Source organism: Leopardus geoffroyi, chromosome E1 (assembly GCF_018350155.1).
Source record: "Leopardus geoffroyi isolate Oge1 chromosome E1, O.geoffroyi_Oge1_pat1.0, whole genome shotgun sequence".
NCBI lineage: Eukaryota > Metazoa > Chordata > Mammalia > Carnivora > Felidae > Leopardus > Leopardus geoffroyi.
In genome coordinates, this window is record NC_059330.1 from 35386065 (window position 1) to 35405514 (window position 19450).

The 19450-nt window shown below is 60.3% G+C and overlaps 1 protein-coding gene across 1 annotated transcript; it reads left to right on the top strand.

Moving 5' to 3' along the window:
* The first annotated feature begins 2804 nt into the window (after window positions 1-2804).
* Window positions 2805-19325, top strand: SAMD14 (sterile alpha motif domain containing 14). The gene is made up of 10 exons (XM_045488452.1): window positions 2805-3365; window positions 7106-7160; window positions 12935-13101; window positions 13534-13822; window positions 14584-14671; window positions 14771-14845; window positions 14951-15110; window positions 16348-16467; window positions 16553-16708; window positions 17544-19325. Exons 2-10 carry the CDS (start codon window positions 7118-7120, stop codon window positions 17697-17699), a joined length of 1254 nt encoding a protein of 417 aa, XP_045344408.1. The 5' UTR covers window positions 2805-3365; window positions 7106-7117; the 3' UTR covers window positions 17700-19325.
* Window positions 19326-19450: the final 125 nt, after the last annotated feature.

Genomic DNA, 19450 nt, shown 5'->3' on the forward strand with positions numbered 1-19450 from the left:
TGTGCCAACGTGTCTGATTGCTATAGAATGGGTCTGGCAGTCCAGATACCAGGGTTCTAGGACGAGATTTGGTGAAGTCCCAGAGAGTGGAGAGAGCAGGGGGGAGTAGGGCCAAGGCTGGGGCAGCCCCCAACACCAGCCTTAGCCTTGCTGTGGGCGCTGGTGCGTGTATATGTGAGAGAACAGAAGCACGACGCACTTGTGCTCAGTGGCCTGGCCCCCAAGGGGATTCTCATGTTCCCCTTTGCGTGAAGGAATGAAGTCCCAACATCAGGGCCCTTTAAGGTCACTTTGATGGGTCCCTGACAACACCCAAGATGACTGACCTCTACCAGAACCCCTGGTGGCAGTCAGCACCTGAGGCAGGCACTCCCTTGCGGAGGGTTTTGTCACACAAGTCTCATGTCAAGCCAAATTCTCAAAAATCCTAGTTCTACACTTCAGGACCATAGAGCAGCCATCCAGCCTGCCACCCACCTGGAGGGGACTTAGAAACCTGGGGATGGTGACCATGCCTCTCAAGTCGTCTTCTCCAGGTGGATCATCCTTGGAGGATCCTTAGGATTCTTCTGGGAAGAAAGATCTAGGTGCCCAAATCCCAAGATCAGAGACCACCAGACCACAAGGCCGCAGGTCATGGCTCCAGAGATAGAGGTCACTGAGGCCCTGCTCAGGAAACCTAGCCAAGAAATCCCAAGAAGTGAAGTGGCCAGACCAACACGGGTGGGAAGGCAGACATGGGGTTGTCACACCTTCTGCTGGTCTGACTGGGGCTACGTGTATATGGTGGGCTCCCGGTGCCCCCATCTGTCCTGTGCATTGTGTGAGGGTCCTGCACACCGCATGTTCCAAAAGGTGGGCCAAGTGTGTCGTATGGCTGGGGGTGTTATGTGTGGCTTTGCTTTGAGTCTCCCAGCCCTAAGGTGTGACATAACCATGACATACGTCCATGTTTGGGGCTATGTCAAGTGGCTATGGGCAGGCCTATGTGAGGCTTGTTACCACGGCCCTGCTCTATCGCCTGCTTGAGCAGGATGCCACAACCCCAGCACTTGCCATAGTGGAGGGAAATCAAACGAAGGGCGTTTTCTGAACTCCCAGAAGCTTAGGCATCATTAGAAACAGGGCTCCTTCCAGGTCCTATGGCCTAGCAGACACCCTCTCCCACAGAACCCGCACCCCTCAACACTGGTGTTCCACACCCATGATGTCCCCACTCCCTACAGGGCCTATGTAATCAGCCCCTCCCTCCACCCTATCACCCAGACCTCACCAGATGCCTGAAAATCGTGTCCTCTTGAAAGATCCCAGACTCAGCCCTGTAGGGTGTCACCCAGAGTCCCCGGCCCCCTCCTCCGCCCCCCACAGTCTAGCCAACACTCCATGCCTGCCGGCAGGTTCCAAAGACAGACCCAGAGATCCCTAAAATGCCCACAGATTTCCTAGGACAACTTCAGCCTTAAGGCTTATTAATTCTGTCCTCACCCACAACCCTCAGGCCATCCGGGCTCAACACGCCATTTCCCACAGCCCCTCAGAGACCTGTGACTACAGATACTCCAGCCGGCCATTGGAGAACTCTATCCCTGCAGGCTGCACAGCTCCCCCTTGAGCTCCGGACCCCCTATTTGCTCTGGAAGAAGCCACTTTCATTCTTCAAAGTCTCTGTTTCCCCCCCTCTTAAAACGGGGGTAATAGAAACAACTACCTCATGGGTTTATTGTAAGGGTGACATTAACTATCAGGGAAAAACGTGCTTAGTACAGCGCCCGGCTCCTACGCCATCACAGTATGGTAGCTAGTTGTTGACTATTACACTATTTCCCCCCCGGGGCTGGCCTGCCACCAACTCCAGCTCACTGCTCCAAGTGTGATCTCATCCCTGCCCCCACCCCCACCCCCCCACTCCAGGACTCGAACCTCAAGCCACGCCTCCTTCTCCTTCAGTGGCCAGAGGTCCCCCAAATCTGGCCAATTTCTTTCATTCTCTATCCCGAACAGTTCTCAGCTTGACCTGTGATCTTCAGGCCTCCTGCCCTCACCTCTCGGCCTCACCAGGGCTCTCCCTGCCTCCAGCTGGCTTCTCCAATCCACTCTGCACAGGGGAGCCAAAGGGTGCTTCCTAAAAGGCAAATCTGAGCCCCTCATTCCTCTGTTACTGCCCCCCCCCCCATGGCTCCCCGTTTAAACTGCAAGCACTCCCTCTGCACCTTTGCAACCTCACTCCTCTTCCTTTTTTAGCCTGCCACCCCCTTGCCCCACTAGCACTCCTACCCTGTGCTGCCCGGCAGGGGTAGCCTAGCCAACACAACACCTCCACCTGGAAGTCTGCCGGATCGCCACCACCTCCACCCTCACCCACCCCCAGGCCTGGCCTGCGTCCTCCAGTGCGCACTCGCGGCGCTGAAGTGTCCTCTATGAACCGAGGCTCACGGCACCCGGGCTCGTCTGTCCCCCTGACAACGCCGCGAGCCCCGACGGGCCGGGGCCCTGGTGGTTCCGTTCCCCTCGGTGCCCTCAGGCCTTGGCGCCCAAAGTTGCTCGGTGGACGTCGGTTGAATGGATGAATCGGGAGCCCTCACAGACCTCGCCGAGGAGGCGGAAGCCCCGTGGGTCTAGAGGCGGGGCCGCTCTCCCACCCGCTCCCCCCGCCCCTCCCCGCCGGACTTCCGAGGCCCCACGAGTAGCTGCAACTCGGAATCCCCTCGCCCGACCACCGCGCGGGGCCTCCGCCTCCCTCCCGTCCTGCCGCCTCCGCCCCCTCTCGCTGCCTTCCTCCCTCCCTCCCTCCTGCTCTTTGTCTCCGGGCGCCCGCCTCCCCGCCACGCGCCCCCCGCACCGCCCCTTCCCGGGAGACCCCCGCGGACCCCAGCGGACGCGACGCGACGCGTGTCGGCCTGCCCGGCTGGGGGCCTGCATCCGGCGGGGCCCGGCGGGCGGCGGGGCGGGGAGGTGGTTCCCTCCGTCCCTCCCTTCTCTCTCTCTCTCTTCTCTCTCTCTCTCTCTCTCTCTCTCTCTCACTCACACACACACACGCACACACACACACACACGCGCGCACACACGCGCACACGCATACACGCGCGCGCGCACGGAGCATCCTCCCGTCAGGGCTCTGGTCCAGCCCCGCCCGCGCCTCCCGCTCCCCGCAAACCCTCTCCTCGTCTCCCGCTCCCCTCATCGCCTCCGGCTCCGGGACTCTCCGCGCCCGCCCCTCTCCCGGGATGGAGCGGCTCGAGCCCGCCCGCAGCCCCCCGCGGCCGGGGTGACGGTCCCCCGCCCCTCCCCGCCTGGCCCGCGCCCGGAGGACCATGGGCCCGAGGGGCTCCCGCGGCGCCGGACGCTGAAGATGACTGATGCTGGAGGTGAGGACCCCGGCGCGGACCGGGAAGCAGAGCGGGCGTCACTGGGGATCGCGGCGGGACCCCGAGTGGGGTCGGATAGGGCCTTTCTTCCCCAGCCCTGGGGGGCCGCGCGGAGCTGGGGTGCTGGGGCTGTCGGGGGGGAGGGGGCGGAGATGGGATTTGTGTCCCTAATCCTCTCCCTCCCGGAGAAATTAATTTTAAAAAACTGGTGGGGGGGGGAGGGGGAGAGGGCTTAACTCCTTCCTGCTCGGCGCGGAGTGGGACGGCTGGACCGGGGAGAAACTAGCCGCCCGGCCCCGACCGGGAGTGCGGTAGGTGCCCTGGCCTCCGCGGTGCTGGGAGCGCGCTCCGACTCGCCCGCCGCCCGCCGCCGCAGCCGGGGCCTAGGGGAGGGGGCGCCGCTTTCTCCGGCTCCCCATTGCCCGCACCCCCACCTCCAGCCTCCCCTCCCGGCCTTTCCTTCCCAGCCGTTCCCAGTCGCACTTCTGTCTTAGTCTCTTTCTCCTCTTCCCGGGCCCCTTTCCCGCTGGGGCCCGCCCCTCTCCCGACAGCCACCCCTTGGGTCTCTCCTTGCAGCCCTTCCTGGGGCCTCACTCCCGGCCCAGGGAGCCCGTCTCCACCACTGCTTCCCCGGCCCCACTCCTCTCTTCCCAGCTCTTTCTTCCTCCGCTCTGCAGCTCTGTGGACTGACTCTCCATCAACCTGTCTGCCCCTGTTCCGACTTCCCACTTCCCTCCTGGGCTCGTGCCCCTTTCTCTTCCTCTTTCGCGGGCTCCCAGAAAGCCTCCCTTACTCCCAGAGAAGAGTCAAAGGTCATGGGTGCTGCTCCCCTGGGAACTGGAAGCTTTGGGAGGAAGGAATGGCCTCGTAGCACCAGTCCCCAGCCTGTGCCCGGTTCATTTCCACCTTGTGGCAGTTGCTGGTTGAAATTGCGCATATGAGTCTGTGTGTGTGTGTGTGTGTGTGTGTGTAGGAGTGTGTGTGTGGGGGGGTGGTTTTCCAAAGCTCAGTTCTGGTGAGAGGGGTCTGGTGACCTCTTGGATGGCCCTGCTTCCCAGAGTTCCCCACGGGTCGCCCCATACACACCCCAGGGAGTTAGTTGTTGAGGGGAGGGAAGGAAAGCCGTTTGTGCTGAATCAGGATGGACGAGGCACAGGGTGAACTGGAAGGCCCGGCCTACCCCAGAGGGTGCCTGAAAGAGGGCTCCATCCACAAGAGGGTCTCCACCCAGGACTGGGACTTGGAGTGCAGAACACGGGGCATCTCCATTCTCAGCTCGTCTAAGAGAGGAGGCACCGCTGCTGACCTCAGAGAGCCTCCATTCTGATGGGAGAGGCAGTTCTTCTCTTCAGAGAGTCCCGAATCGGATGGGGAATACCCTCCCCTCTCCTCAGGGAGCTCCCATCTGATGCAGGGGAGCCATGACCTATTTAGGGAATCAGTGAAGTATGAAAAATCCCCCATTTCCCAGTGGTTGGGGAAGGGCGGATTTAGAAATTATGTGGACAAATGGGAGGAAGGAGGGCTGTCTAAGACAGCTTTCTGAAGGAGGGGTCGGCCAGGTCTTGCGCAGATGAGGCTTTGTGATTGAATGAGGGAATTGTGCTCATTCTTAGGGGCAGCCTTGCTTCCAGGACGGCCCTTCAGGCAGGAAGAGAGGTTCTAGAATTTCTTTGCTATTGGCACCCAGAGGTCAAGAATGGCACGAGAGTTCTTGGAGGACCCCTTCTCATACCTCACTTCCTGCTTTCAGCCCCAAGCAGGGGAGCTAGGGGTGGAGGTGGTTTAGAAGTTTCTCCCATCCTAGACAGTGTGGACCAGCTCCCTTTCCACGACGTCTCTCCCTTCTCCCAGCAGGGGCCTTTCCTCAATCGCACCCTCCCAAACTGCAAATCGTCACCCAGGATGGGGCTGAGGAGCAGGAGACAGGTTGAGGTTGAATTCTGCCTCTTATCCCCTGCATCTGAGTTTTCCCGTGTGTACAGTGGGGATACTAAGAATCTCAAGCCTGGACAGCTCCCAGCGAGATGGTGTCTATGTAGTAACAGAAGAGGAAAGTTGGAAAAGACTCCAGCAAGCACGAGGCCAAGCTTCCCCATAGCTGTCAAATGCATTTCTAGCCCAGTGCCCTGCATTGCTCACGGGACCTGAGTGTTAGCAGTAACTGGAGGGCGTTTTCCAGCCCTGCAGTGTGCCCCTGCCCCTGAGCGTCCTCTCTCTCTCACCCTGTCTGGTATTCCCCTTCCCCTCTAACACCCAGGCCTTGGTTTAGGGCTGCTGCTATCCTACGTCTGCTCAGGAGCCTGCCCACATAGTTTCAGATGCATTGTACATCCTGCTTCCCCACCTGCCTCCCTTCTTGCTTCCTCCACCCCCCACAAAGCAAAACAAAACCAAACCCCTACCCATCACGCTTCCTCCCGGAACATACTTGATGTATCACAGAGATTTGGCTGTCCACTGTTCTGCTGTGAGTACTCCTCATACCCTTCTGCATCTGTGAGTCTGTCTGGAACTGTGAGAACTGTGAGTTTGTCAAGAACAGTGGCCCTGCTGATGGTGCCAGCTTCCTGAACAGCTCATGTTCAGGAAGGCAGGTGGTGAGCACACCAGGGGTGGGGGACGGGGGGTGAAGTAGGACTGGGTGATAGATGGGAAGACGGATGGGCGGATAGTATGAACTAATGGATGCAGAGATGAACTAATGGATGCAGAGATAGTATGAGCAAATGGATGCAGGGATGGATGGATGGATGGATGATGGATGGATGAGTGGATGGATGGATGGTGGATGGGTGAATGAATGGATGGATGGTGGATGGGTGAATGAATGGATGGATGGTGGATGGGTGAATGAATGGATGGTTGGTGCATGGGTGGATGAATGGGTGGATGGATGGTGGATGGGCGAATGAATGGTTGGATGGTGGATGGGCGAATGAATGGATGCTTGGTGGATGGGTGAATGGATGGATGGTGGATGGGTGAGTGAATGGATGGATGGTGGATGGGCAGATGAATGGATGGATGGATGGATGGATGGGTGAGTGAATGGTTGGATGGTGGATGGATGAATGAATGGTTGGATAGTGGATAGGTGAGTGAACGGTTGGATGGATGGGCAAGTAGATAGATGGCTATGTAGGTGGGCAGGTGGATGGATGGATAGATGGATGGATGGATGGAAGAACCTGGGTTCTGCTCCTGATTTGGCCATTGGCTTGCCACATGACCTTAAATTAACAGTGACCTTAACAGTCACTCTCCCCTCTGTTTCTTTATTTGTAAAACGAGAGGATTAGATTTAATAATCCCCAAGATTTCTCCCAGATTTGATGTTGGACAATTTATGACGGTCAAACGTTTTTAGGGAATGGTGATGATAGAAAGGCCCAGCACAGTGAAGGGGGGCAGTTCAGTGAGCCGTGTGAAGGCACACAGCAAATCAGCTTGGCCACAAACCATAGGACTCAGCCTGTGTCTACACCCCGGATTTGCTCCTGCCCCTATCCACTCTTCTATTTCTGCCTCCTGCCCTAGCTCTCACAGTCCAGAGTATGGTTCAGGCGACTTCTTTTCCAAGGAGCTGGAGGAAGAGTTCTAAGGGAAGGTGAGGGGCCATAAGACCAGGAGCAGGTAGCCAGCGGCAGCTCCCTGGTCTCCACCAACCTGAACCTCTTATCCATAGTCGTTTTTTTTTTCTCTCTCTCTCTCTCTCTCTCCCACCCGATCCTCCCCAGCTTCCTTGAGTCATGGCTTCTTCAAAGCTACGAGAACCTGCGGACGAGGTTTTTGGTAAGTTCTGTTTGCTCTAACTCTATCCAAGGCCATTGGCATTGGGGGGATTCCCTCTGGGACTTCAGTGTGTGTCAGTGTGTGTGTGTGTGTGTGCGCGCGCGCACTCTGTGGCCTTTCAACCTGGGTCTTTGTCATTACTATCTATGCCAATTACAACAACAATAAGGGTCTTCATTTATCAAGTACTGTCTCATGCCAGGTACTAGGCTAACACCCCAGTCTCCCATGCGCTATATCATTTACTCCCCACAGTCATGCTAAGAGGTGTGCCCTTTGTCCAGACAAGGTGCCGAGAGCACAGAGTGCTGCAGTGACTTGCTTTAAAGATCACACGGCAGGTTAGTGGCAGAGCTGAGACTAGAACTCCAGACCGCCTGACTCCCTGCTCTCAGTCACCGTGCCGTGTCCCGGTGTCCCCAGCACAGGTGATACACGTTACCTCCACATCGCATAGTGAGGGACCTTAGCCTGCAGGATGTGCGTGGGAATCAAATGCATAGGACACAGAGCCTCTGTACCCCCAGGCTGGCCCCCTCTTTACACACTGGGGTGCGTGCACGCACCTGCTCCTTCCGTCATTTACCCCCTGCAGTCTTTCTATTGTGTGATATGGGGAGAGACCACCCTGACAGGGCCGAGTCCCCAGCATGCACTGGGGTGGAAAGGCTGTTTCCTAGCTGGATTTGGTGGAGGAGTCAGGGAGCAGGGAAGGTGAAGGAATATGGAGGGAGAGGTGGAGACAGAAGCGGTTGCCTGAAGCCGATGGCAGGTGTGGAGCCCAGGACACTCACATTTGTGTGCACAAGCCTCAAGGGGCTCCCAGCTTCTCCTCCCCTGCCTTCTCATCTCTACCTGCCCTCCCCTCCTCTCCCCGCCCTCTCTTGCTCACCCGGTTCTCCCCTGTGTGGCCACATGCCCTGGCAATGCCAGGAACTCCTGCCTCCTGGTTCCTGGGAAACTGCTTTCCTGGCCTCCCTGGGGCCCGTGGAATGAAGGGTTTGCCTCCTGGACTCCTCCAGCCTCTAGCTGCCTCTGGACCTCAGACTCTTGGGTCTCACCATCTGCACCCAGGCCTGGCCTGACAGAAGTGAGCGCCCCCTTACCTCGGCTTCTGGGCCTCCCAACACCCCCTAACCCCAACTCTGCCGTTTTCCTGCTCCCAGACCTGCTGAGGTAGCTGGCTGCCTTGCCTGCTTCCTGATTCGAAAGGCAATTAAATATTCATGACTCCCCAGTGCCCAGGGCTGGGCTAACTCCCTGCTGGGGAGAGAAAGAGAGAGACAGAGAGACAGACACAGAGATGGAGGGAAGCCAGGGAGCCAGGTAGAACAGGGACCAGAGGAGAGACAGGCCCCACCTTGTCTCAAAAACACTTAAGCCCCCCTAGAAGTTCCTTTGCTCCCTCGACCCTCCGACCCTCCGAGGTAAGCTGCCTGCAGTCCTGATGTGGCCCAGAGTCAGGAGCAAAGGGCCCTTCTCCCTGGGCCGGGGCGGCTGGGCACCAGCTGTCCAGGCGTCCCAGAACAGCGAGAACACTAGTCTGGGAGCCAGGAGGCCTGGATGCTGTCCTGAACTCCCCCTGCACCTTTGGCCAAACCTTGCCTGTCTGAGCCTCAGTTTCCCCACCTATAAAATGGGAGGTTGGACTCACAAGGTGCTCCCATCTCCGCCTCAGGGGAGGTACAGCGGGCTGAGTACTTACACACTGAGCCTCCGGAGCCAGACTGCCTGTAACCTTGGCCCCTCTCTTCGGCAGCTGTGGGCCTTGAGGCAAATTAAGGCTGCCCTGGGGATTCCCGGAGTCTCTTCCTCCTAGGGTTGTGGGGAGTTTAAATGAGCTAGTGATCGGAAAGCACTTAGAACCGGTGCCTGGCACAGCGAGAGCCCCGTGAGTGGTAGCCATTCTTATTCTGTGGTTCAGTCCTTGCTGCTTGCAGATAACGCTTGGAGAGTCTGTGTCAGGGATCAGGGGGCAGAGGGCTCCCTCTGGAAAACCCCAGAAGCGAAGCAGGGGCAGCTAAGGAACTGGAGGCACAGCGTCAAGGCTGGGGTCCCAAATAGCAGTCCTCTGGCAGGACCTCTCCCCTCGCCAAGCCTCCGCCACCGCGTCTGGACAACTGTGACCGTCCCCGTGGGTCCACCCTCCCCGGTGTCCGGGCCGGTCCCCTCTCCTTGCGGCCTCCACTGGCCCACACCATCCGTTCTCCTTGGAAAGTTCTTCCCTGTTCTCTCTACCACCTTAGCGCTTCACTGTCTCCCAGACCTCAGCCCGGCTACCGAACCTATAGCCCCAGCCCCTGCCTTCGTCCCTTCCGCAAATACCACTGGGCCCCTATCATGTGCCAGGCTCTGTTCCAGGCCCCAGGGAGACAGCACCGAACAAGCCAGACAAGGTCACTGCCCTCGAGGAGCTTGCGTTCTAGTGCGGGGGCCAGCGGGGGACCCACACGGAAGCAGCCACACGACGAGACAAGAAACGTGTCACGGTGCGGAGCGCTCCGCAGAGGACTTAAGTGCGGAGCGTGCACGTCACCACCTTCGCGTGTCTTGAGCCCGTCTCTGCCCGGCTCTGCGCTGGTCCCCAAAGGGTGACTTAGCTTCAATACTGACTGACCACCTCCTCTCTGCCGGGCCCCGCGCCAGCTCTCACGGAACACGGCGGACGGCGCAGGGCTCGACCCTCTGCCGCGTGTGGACTGGCACGGGACAGTCACTTCCGACCAGACCGTAGGGCCAGGCCTGCAGAGGGGCAGCGGTCCTGCGGGGCCGGCGGGATGATGGATTTGAGTTGGCAGCCGGACAAAGGAGGGGTGGGGCAGAGGAGGGCTGCAGGAGCGGCCCAGGCAGAGGCAGGTGGAGACAGGGACCCAGGTGCGGCCGGCAGGTTAGTACCGCTCCCGCCAACGCCACCCGCAGCTCGTGCTCTCTGAGCCCTTAGCCACGGGCATTCTGGCACAGCTTTATATAGTGATCTGATTTAACGCTCACACAAGCCTGCGAGGAACATACTCCTGCCATGACCCCGTCTTGCTGACGCGGAAGCCAGTATCCAAATGTAAGTGACTTGTCCAGAATCACCCAGCAAATGGCACAACTGATTTCAGCCCCGGCCAGCCGGCTCTTAACCATGGTCCCTATAAGAGCCTGCTGTGCAGAGGAAATGTGGGAAACACAGAAAGGGGGAGCTGGGACCCCTCCGGCCTTGCCTGGAGGGCTGAGGGGCATGGGCTTTACGTTGTTGGCTTTGGAACCCTCCCCCCTCCCCCGCCCGGTCCTGGGTTTCAAAAGCAAGCAATTATGGGACACAGTCAGAAATGCGCTTTAGAAAGTTTCTTCTGGCTCGTGACAAGTGGGGAGGGAGGCGGACCGTTGGCAGGGAGCTCAGGATGGAAGGACGCTGAGGCCGTGCTCAGCTGGCTGGGTCTTCGGGGAGGTGGCTGGTGAAGGCCTGAGCTCAGGCGGTTCAGTCCCAAGGGAGCGAAGAGGCCGGGTTGCAGAGGTGTGAAGAAGGCAGATGGACAGAACCACGGCTTTTCCATTAGAATATTTACCAAGACCCTACTATGTGCCAGCATCCAACCTGAGTTAGAGCAGTGAAAAAAATAGAGGAACGTCAGCCCTCACGGAGCTGGCATTCTAATGACTGGAGAGACCATAAACTAAGCAAAATACACAGCATGCCAGAGAATGATACATGATATAGGGAAAAACAGAGATTGGGGTTCTGGGGCGGGGGGGGGGGATTATAAGTTGAGTGGTCAGTCAAGTCCTCGGTGACAGAAAGCATTTAAAGCAAAGACCTGAAGGAGGTGAAGGAGAGAACCACGCAGAAACCCGTGGCGAGAGCCTTGCAGGAAAGGGAAAGAGGAAGTGCAAAGGCCCTGAGGTGCAGGCGAGGCTTGTGTGAGGAAGAGCCAGGAGGCTGGGATGGCCAGGAGTGGAGGGAGCACGAGGGGGAGAAGGAGAAGCTCAGAGAGGTAAGGGGAGCACGGACTGAGTCTGGAAAAGCCACTGGGACGACTTGGTGTTTACTCTGTGCGAGGTGGAAGTCCCCAGAGGGTTCTGAGCAGAGCAGTGACAAGGGCTGACATGTTCTATCAGGATCACTCTGGCCACCGCTGTGTTGAAAATAGACCGTAAATGGGAAAGGGAGGACAAGGGAAGATCAGCTTGGAGGCTTTTGCGATAATTGAGGCAGGAGGTGATAGTGACCTGGACCAGGGAGGCTGTGTGTCCCCCTCTCCTCCCTGACTTCCCATCCTCTCCCTGCCTCACCTCTTCCCCCTTCTTCCTCTGCTGTCCCTCCCCTTCCTCTCCGTGTGTATGCCAGGCTCCACTCCTATTCCCCTGGATTATTTTGAACCTAATCCAAAACATTGCATCGTTTCACCATAAATATTTCAGTGTGTCTAGAGGTATGTCGAAAGTGGAGCTAACAGCCGAAGGCAAAGGGTAGCTTGGGGCTGAGTTGGGGGGCTGGGTGGATGACGGGGCCTTCTGCTGAGCCGAGGAGCAAAGGGGAAGCCGGTGCGAGGCAAGGCGGTGGGTTCATTTGGGTGGATTCCTTGAGGAGCCTGGGTGCCTTGGACGTGGCAAGTCCCCTGGCCGGCGCCGAGGCGCCCCGGGCTTCGGGGGTGAACCAGGAGGTGGTAGTTAAGTCAGGCCAGCAACTGGGGTGGCTTAGGGGGTGTCTGCAGACAGGACAAAGAGGAGCAGGGAAGGCAGGGCAGGCATGAGTGATGGGATGGGGGACCCTGAGATCGTGGGGGGGAAGGGGGGGGAAGAAAAGGTCTTAACCCATCCTGAGGTCTGGGAAGGACATCTTCTGCCCGGAGACCCCAGTGCCGAGCCTGGAGATGCTGCGGAGCGGGGGCTTCGTTCCCAGGTGGAACAGATGAGAAGGAAAACGAGGAGCAGTTGGGATTTTGCATGATCCGCTGGGTTTGCCTCGTCTTCCTCCACATCCGGGACCCAGCCCGGCACCGCCGCCCCTGGGAGACAGGCGGAGACAGGCCTCCTGGGGCCTGGGTTTCCCCCCTGACGCCGCTGCTATGTCCCGGCTCAGCTGCGAGCCTTCTCGGCAGTGCTGTGTCTGAGCACCAACCCCAGGCGTGGCCCAGCGAGCCCGTCTCTGGAGCCAGATGAGTCAGGCTCGGATCCCGGACCACTGCCAGCTGGCGGCTGCCCTCAAGAACTTGACCTCCCTGAGCCTCAGTTTGCAAGGCTGTACGATGCACGTAATAGTTGTCCCTCGCTCACTGGGGTGTTTTGAACGGACGGGGCGAGGTGTGGACCTTCTGGCACGTCGTTGGGGCTTCTTAAAGGGGAGCTGTTATTACCGTGATCTGTCCGGCCTCATCCCCAGCCCTCCTCTCCACAGAGCGACCCCGCAAGTGCCCCGGAGATGCTCCCGCCGTGCGGAGAGCAGGTTGCCAAACCTCCTCTCTTGTAAACTCCCACCCAGACCTTAGACCAGCTTTGGTGCTTCCTCCCTGACCCATCCAGACAGGACCCTCCTGTCCTCCTCGGTGTCTGTGATCGTTTGCCCCACACGGCCGCATTCAGGTGCTGACACGTTTGGCTTGCCCGGCGACCGTCCGGGACCCTGTTCTCCATCTCATTCGTACTCCCCGGGGCCCGGCACTCACAAACATTGGTTGAATGTCTGGGGTGTGAGTGCAGGCGGCTGCCTGAGGTGGGTGGACCTCTGGGCTTGCTGTCCTCACGTGTCTGGTCTGTGTCCCCCCCCCCCCCCCCCACCTGGTTCACAGACCTGGACTTGGCCGTGCCAGAGACCGTCAGACTGGACAGCAGTTTACATAAGGCCCGAGCCCAGCTACTGGCCAAGGGCCGGAGACACCGACCTTCCCGCTCCAGGCTTCGGGACAGTGCCAGCTCTGCAGAGGACGGCGAAGGCTCCGATGGGCCCGGAGGCAAGGTCGGGGCAGCCCACCCAATCACACGTACCCTACCCACCCGCCTCTGGCCCGCCCCGCCCCCCCCCCCCCCATCCCTCCAAACCTTTCCAGGGAAACCCCACTCCCAGACTTCTGACGTAGTAGCACCAACATTCACATCTGGCTCACGTCAAATTTTACACAAGGTGTGATCATTCCCATCATGCGTGTGAGAGACCTGAGGCTCTGAGAGGTTCAGTAACAAATGCACGCAGTTAGGAAGTGAGGAGGGCGGGATTCAACCCCAGCCTGCATGACCGAAGCCCCCCCCACCCCCCGCCCATCTCCCACATCTCACGGCCCAGCCAGCCCCTTCAGGGGGCCCCCTCGCAGTTTGCGGGGTGAAGCAAATTCCCAGCCCCTCGGGGAAGAGGCGGGGAGCGTTGGCAGTGAGCGGCTGCCCCCTCCTCCAGGTGACGGACGGCTGCGGGAGCCCCCTGCACCGGCTGCGCTCGCCTCTGCACTCGGGCCCGGGGTCCCCGGCGGGGGGCTCTTTCTGCCTGGAGCCTCCGGGGTTGCGGCGCAGCCTGGACGAAGACGAGCCGCCGCCCTCGCCGCTCACACGCTACCGGCCCCTGCACAACGCCACCTCGCACGAGGGCCTGGCCGCCGCCTCCTGCTCGCCGCCGCGCTCCGCGCCCTCCTCGGACAGCTCGCCCAGCTTCGTGCGCCGCCACCCGCGCGCGGAGCCGCACAGCGAAGGTGAGCGGTGGCCGGTGGCGGCGCCCCCTGCTGGCGGGCGCCGGGACTGCAGCGGGCGGACCAAGCAGGGCCGAGCACCTTGGCGAGGGGGGAGGGGGGAGGGGGGTGGGGAGGACACATCACGGCTCACGCATTCGCTTCCTGTGTACCAGACTCTGTTGCGCACTGGGGACACACAGGTGGGGAAACAGATGCAGCCTTTTCCCTCGCGAGGCTTGCAGTTTGGGGGAGAGGCCATCTAATAATTCCTTATGGGTTAAGGGGGAAGCGATCAAATCATCTCTCAACTAAACGTGCGGGTTACAAGCTGTAATCAGCGCTGTGGGAGAAACGTGCGCGGTGGCGGGGGCGACACGGAGCAGGGCCAAAGGACCCAGCGGGGAGCATCCTGTAAGGTTTCTCTGAGGGCGTGACATGGGAGCCAAGATCGGAAGGCTGGTTAGAAGTTGGTCAGGATAAACTGAACCCTAACGTGTCCGTGGGTTGCATAAGGCTTTTTGCACACATTCCTTGAAACAGGCAGCTGTCATCACGGGTCCCGTGAAATAGGTGTTATTGTAGATCAGGTGTGATCATCCCCCTGAGATAAAGGCAGCTCAGCGAGGTAGGGCGATTTGTCCTCAGTCGCACAGCTAGCGAAGGGCACCGGAGCCAAGTTACCTGATCCTAAGTCAGAAGGGTTTCCACCACCTTACCCTGGCAGCTCAAGGAGGCGGGTAAGCCACCCCACAGGCAATGTCCTTCCCTCTCCTCTCCAAAAGATGACAGCCGGGACGCCAGCCCCCCTGAGCCTGCCAGCCCCACCATCGGCCTGGATAAGAAGACTCGCCGCAAGTTCTTGGACCTGGGGTGAGTGGAGAACGGGCCAGCAGCAAAGGCTTGGGGCTGTGGGGTACAGGGTAGCACGGCGGGCCGCCCTGCCCCACTCCCCGCCTGCCCTCCCCACAGGGTCACCTTACGCAGAGCATCCACTAGCAAGAGCCGGAAGGACAAGAGCAGCAACCGCTTGTCCATGGGCAGCAGGTGAGTGGTGCCCACAGCCCCTCGGCCACGGTTTCCGCCCGTCGTTCCCTGTGGGCCCGGCCCTCGGCTCGGTGCCCCCACCCATGCAGGGTGCTCTCTCCGCAGGGAGTCAGTGGAGGGGTCCGGCAGGTCAGGGGGCTCCCCGTTCCTGCCCTTTTCCTGGTTCACAGACAGCGGCAAGGGCTCGGCGTCCTCTGGCAACACCACCTCCCCCGCCTGCTCCCCTAAACACGAGGGCTTCAGCCCGAAGAAGTCGGCTTCTCAGGTGAGCCCGTGGCCTTCCTGCCCTCGTGCCGGCCCCAGACTCAGGTGACACGAGGGCACGCTTCCCCCTGGCTCGGGCTGGGATCCAGGCCTTCCTCGAGTCCATTTGTCTACCCACGGAGCCATCCGGTGACTCATTAGTTCGTCCGTTCTCGTTCTCGGAGTTCATTCATTCACTTGTTCGCTCACTCACGCTCTGAGCCGTTCCTTCGTCGTTTCATTTACTGAATTCAACGCGTCAGTGAACACTGGGCTTCCCCTGGTGTATTTCCCCCCCTCCCCCCGCCCCCCAGCCTGAGGCCTCCTCCCCTCGGGCTAAGTCTCCTCCCTGGCTCGGCTCTAGCCCCACGTCCTGTCTTAGGAGCCGGGCTCCCCGTGTGGTGGGGTGAGGCCTGGAGGCGACAGAGATGAGTGGGGCCCAGACTAGCCAGTGCTTAGGAAGCTCGCCGCCCTCTGGGAGAAGTGACACCGGGGGACAGAAGCAACAGTCTCTGCTTATGCTCATGCTCGTGCCGCCCTCCACGGTTCGCAAGGCTTCAAGTGCATGCTTTTGCTTTGCTGTCCCAAAGCGCAGGCACGCTGCCCCAGTCGAATAGATGAAAGAATAAGACGAAGAGAGAAGGACTTACCGCGTGGGTTGCTTGCCGGGCTCCAAGCCTGTTCCGTGGCTGTGCCTTATGTGCTCCCAGGGCAGAGGAGATCAGAAAGCTGGGAATTCGGGGGAGAAAGAGTTCCTTCTGACCTGGCGTTTCCTTGTTGCCTCTTTCCCTCCACGGACTCCTTGCATCTCTTCCTTCCCTTGTGCTGAGCCCTGGGATGACATAGTGAACAGACAGCCCGGGGCCTCAGAGAGCTTGTGGTCTCTACTCAGGCACTTAGCAGCCAGGGTGCCGGAGTCTGTGGTGGGGAGGCACAAAGGGGGACCCCTGACCTAGCCTGGGGGAATCCTGGTTGGCTGCCTGTAAGAAGTGACACCTCCTCCATTCCTGCTAACTATTCTGCCTCAGTTCTAGCCCCACGTGCTCCCAGAAGCCTTACGTCCTGATGCCTCCCGTGAGTCACCGTGTCATATGTGCCTGCCCAGCTCCTGGTTCATGCATAGGAGGCACTGGTGCCCCGTCCCCAGATTCAGCTCCATGCAGACAGGGGGCAGGGGGTTGGGAGCGCGGGGCGGGGGGGGGGGGCGCTCCCTTGGGCTTGCGGGTGAGCTGTCTTCAGCACGCACCCCCCCTGTCTAGGAATCCACCCTGAGTGATGACTCCACACCCCCCAGCAGCAGCCCCAAGATCCCCAGTGGTCCCCGGCAGGAGACCAAGTGTTCCTACCCCTACCACACGCTGTCCCAATCTTCGGATGAGGTGAGTAAGCCCTGACCTCGGAGCGTCGGGTGTTCGGGCCACAGGCCGGGTCACCCCTCCTCACTGTCCTTGGTCTCCACCCCAGTTCCTGGACGAACCTCTCCCCACTGTCCACCACTGGACCAGTCAGCAGGTGGGCCAGTGGCTGCACAGCCTCAACCTGGAGCAGTATGCCGCTGAGTTCGCCGCGCGGCAGGTGGATGGGCCCCAGCTCCTGCAGCTGGATGGAAGCAAACTGAAGGTGGGTCAGAGGAGAAGAGCCGTGATCCAGCTGGAGCCCGAGGCAACCTTCCGGGATCGGGATCCCCTCACCCTGACCTTTCCTTGCACTTCCTTCGAGGCCATTCCCTGACCTCTGACCCCTGGGCAAGGTCCATGGCCTGATCTCTAGACTCTAGCATGGGTCCCCAGTCTGCCTCGAAACTCAGGCCCAGGTCTTCAGTTTGACCTTCAAGCTCCAGCCGCAGTCTCCAGGTTGACCTTGACCTCCACGACTATCGTATCACCTGACTCTTGATTCCGAGTCTCCTGGTGTCCTAAGAAACCAGGCCTCTCCCTGATCACCTTGGCTGATTCTCAGTGTTGGAGGGTGCTGGTAGTCAGGGGAGGTCAGGGGGCGCACCTTGGATCTTTGTGCTGGGAGGTTTCTGGCCTGTTCCTCACCCTCTGTTACACTGCTTGGGGAAGGGGTGGTGAGGAGAGTCCCCAGGAAGTCTGAGTGGGGAGGGGCCTCGGCTACTTACTAGCTGTATGACCTTGGGCACATCACCTGCTCTCTGTGGGCCCCGGGGGTGCTGGGGTCGTGCCACGGCTGAAATCCAGAGTGGCGGAACGGGGGCTGAGGATTGCCAAGGGTGGGGGCAGGGGTTAAGTAAGGGTCTGGAAAGATCCTCCACTGGCATCTTTTCCGAAGGCTCCCCTTCCGAATTCTTGCCCTGCGGGGTCTGGTCCACAGGCAAGTCTGGGGGGGGTGGAAGAGAACTTACGCCTGGGGCACAGAGAACCTGGGGCTCGGGTTGGCCAGGGCTCCGGGCGGTTCTGGGGCTCGTTCCCTCACCCTTGAATTCCTCCCCCAGAGCCTGGGGCTCAGCAACTCGCATGACCGGGCGCTAGTGAAGCGGAAGGTGAAGGAGCTGGCGGCGGCCGCTGAGAAGGAGCGCAAGGCCCAGGAGAAGGCCGCACGGCAGCGCGAGAAACTCCGGCGCAGGGAGCAGGAGGCCAAGAAAAGCTAGGGGAGGGCGAGGGGCAGGCACCGGCACCCAGGCGCTGGCGGCCGCCGGGCTCGGTGGGCACAGGCCTCAGCGAGAAGGCGGGGCCTGGGCGCCAAGCTTGGGCTGGCCTGGCCCCACACTCTCAGGGGGGTACGTGCCCTCTCCCACCCTGTCACTCGGTCTGGCCCCAGATCCCCCAGAAAGGGAGACCCCAGGAGAGGGCCCGGTGATAAATCCAATTTTAAGGACGTTTGGCACGGAGTCCCTAGGGGAGCTGGCAGGTTATGGGCAGAGGGCAGAGAGGCCAGGGCTGAACAGGTCTGGGAGCCCTGAGGCACCTGGGTCAAGTCTGACCCTCTGCCCTCAGGCCACGGCGGTGCTGGCCGGCAGTGAGCTGGGACACCTGCCTGGCCTGCCTGCCTGCCTTCCAGAGGCCCTGAGATGGGGCCAGGGTCCCAGGGCTGAGGGAGGTAGGAAGCACCTCAGCAGGAGTGGGTGGATAGAGCTGTCCCTCTCCAGCTCTCCGAGGTGGCGGTGTGCTGGGAGAGCTCCGTGCTCCCCAGGGAGGCCGGGAGGTGGCTGCAGCAAGTCGCACTCAGGGTAGACTCCCGGTCTACACTCCTGAACGGGAGCGCGGAGAAAGCATCATGGTCATCCCACGCGATCTTTGCAAGGACCTTAGGGGCAGGAAGGGAGGATGAAAACCTCCCCTTCCCCTTCCCTGTCCCGTGGGTCCCAGTGGTGAGATGACAGCCATACAGATCTGTCCCTCTGGGGCCCATTCAAGGCCTGGTCTTTGACCTGCTCTCTAACACAGGGCACACGTCTGTTGCTCCCTCAGAGGACACCTGAGACCTCTCTGGGGACAGAGCAAACTTGGGAGCTGGGGGGGGGGGGGACAGGATACCCCCAACCAGTGCCTAGGTGGTACTGAACAGGTGAACCCTCACGCTAGCTGGGTAGAGAGGCACCATCTGGGAGTCCCCCCGCAGTCTCTTGGAAGGGTTCATCAACTCTCCCCCATCTGCTCTGGTTCCTGTCTGGGCCTCAGTGGGTTCCAGAAACCGGCAGGCAGTGCAGGCTCTGGGTCGCTGGGCCACAAGGAAGGGTGGGGCCAGCCCCCTGGGTAGGGGCGGGATCTATCCCGGCGGCCCAGGGATGACCTCTATCTGTCCTTGGAAGGAGGGGGCTTTCAGACGGTCCCCTGTCCTCAGCAGCACTGGCCGGCAGCTGGCCCAGCTTCTGGAGGATTGGCCAGTTATCAGTGGGGCTGGGGGGGGGGGCTCTGATTACAAGTCCCCCTCCACCTCCCCCTGCCTGGAGTGGCGGACGGGACCCAATGCATGCCAACACCCCTCATTCCTGCTCAGGGGCTCTGGCTTCAAGGCCACCCCTGCTATGGCCAGGGTCCTGTCTGTGGGACTCAGCCCTTTGCTCCTCTCTGCTGTCTGTGCTGGGAGAGGGGCTTCAGAGGAAACTGAGGTACGGGGGCACCGGCACCATCTGCGCCTGTTGGAGGGGCTGGTGGGGAGGGTGGAAGGCACCCAGGCCTTTGAAGCTATCAGGAGCTATGTGGGTGCCCACCTGCATGTGAAGGGGGGGGTGGTACTCAATTTATTTCAATAAACACTTATGATGTGCCAGTGACCTTTGTCTGCCCCAGGTGGGAAGCTGGGCTGGGTCGGGAGGCTGCGCTGGGCCTTGAGGGTGGTGGGGTGTTGGAGGGTGGCGGGGGCAGGTGCTGTACTGTCGGGTGTTCTGAACGGATGGCT

What these genes read in the sequence shown, in the direction of transcription:
- SAMD14 (XM_045488452.1), top strand. Translation starts at nt 7,118, where the DNA reads ATGGCTTCTTCAAAGCTACGAGAACCTGCGGACGAGGTTTTTG. An exon ending in CGAAGAAGTCGGCTTCTCAG is followed by an intron (nt 15,111 to 16,347) that starts GTGAGCCCGTGG and finishes CCCCCTGTCTAG; the next exon opens with GAATCCACCCTGAGTGATGA. An exon ending in TGGATGGAAGCAAACTGAAG is followed by an intron (nt 16,709 to 17,543) that starts GTGGGTCAGAGG and finishes TTCCTCCCCCAG; the next exon opens with AGCCTGGGGCTCAGCAACTC.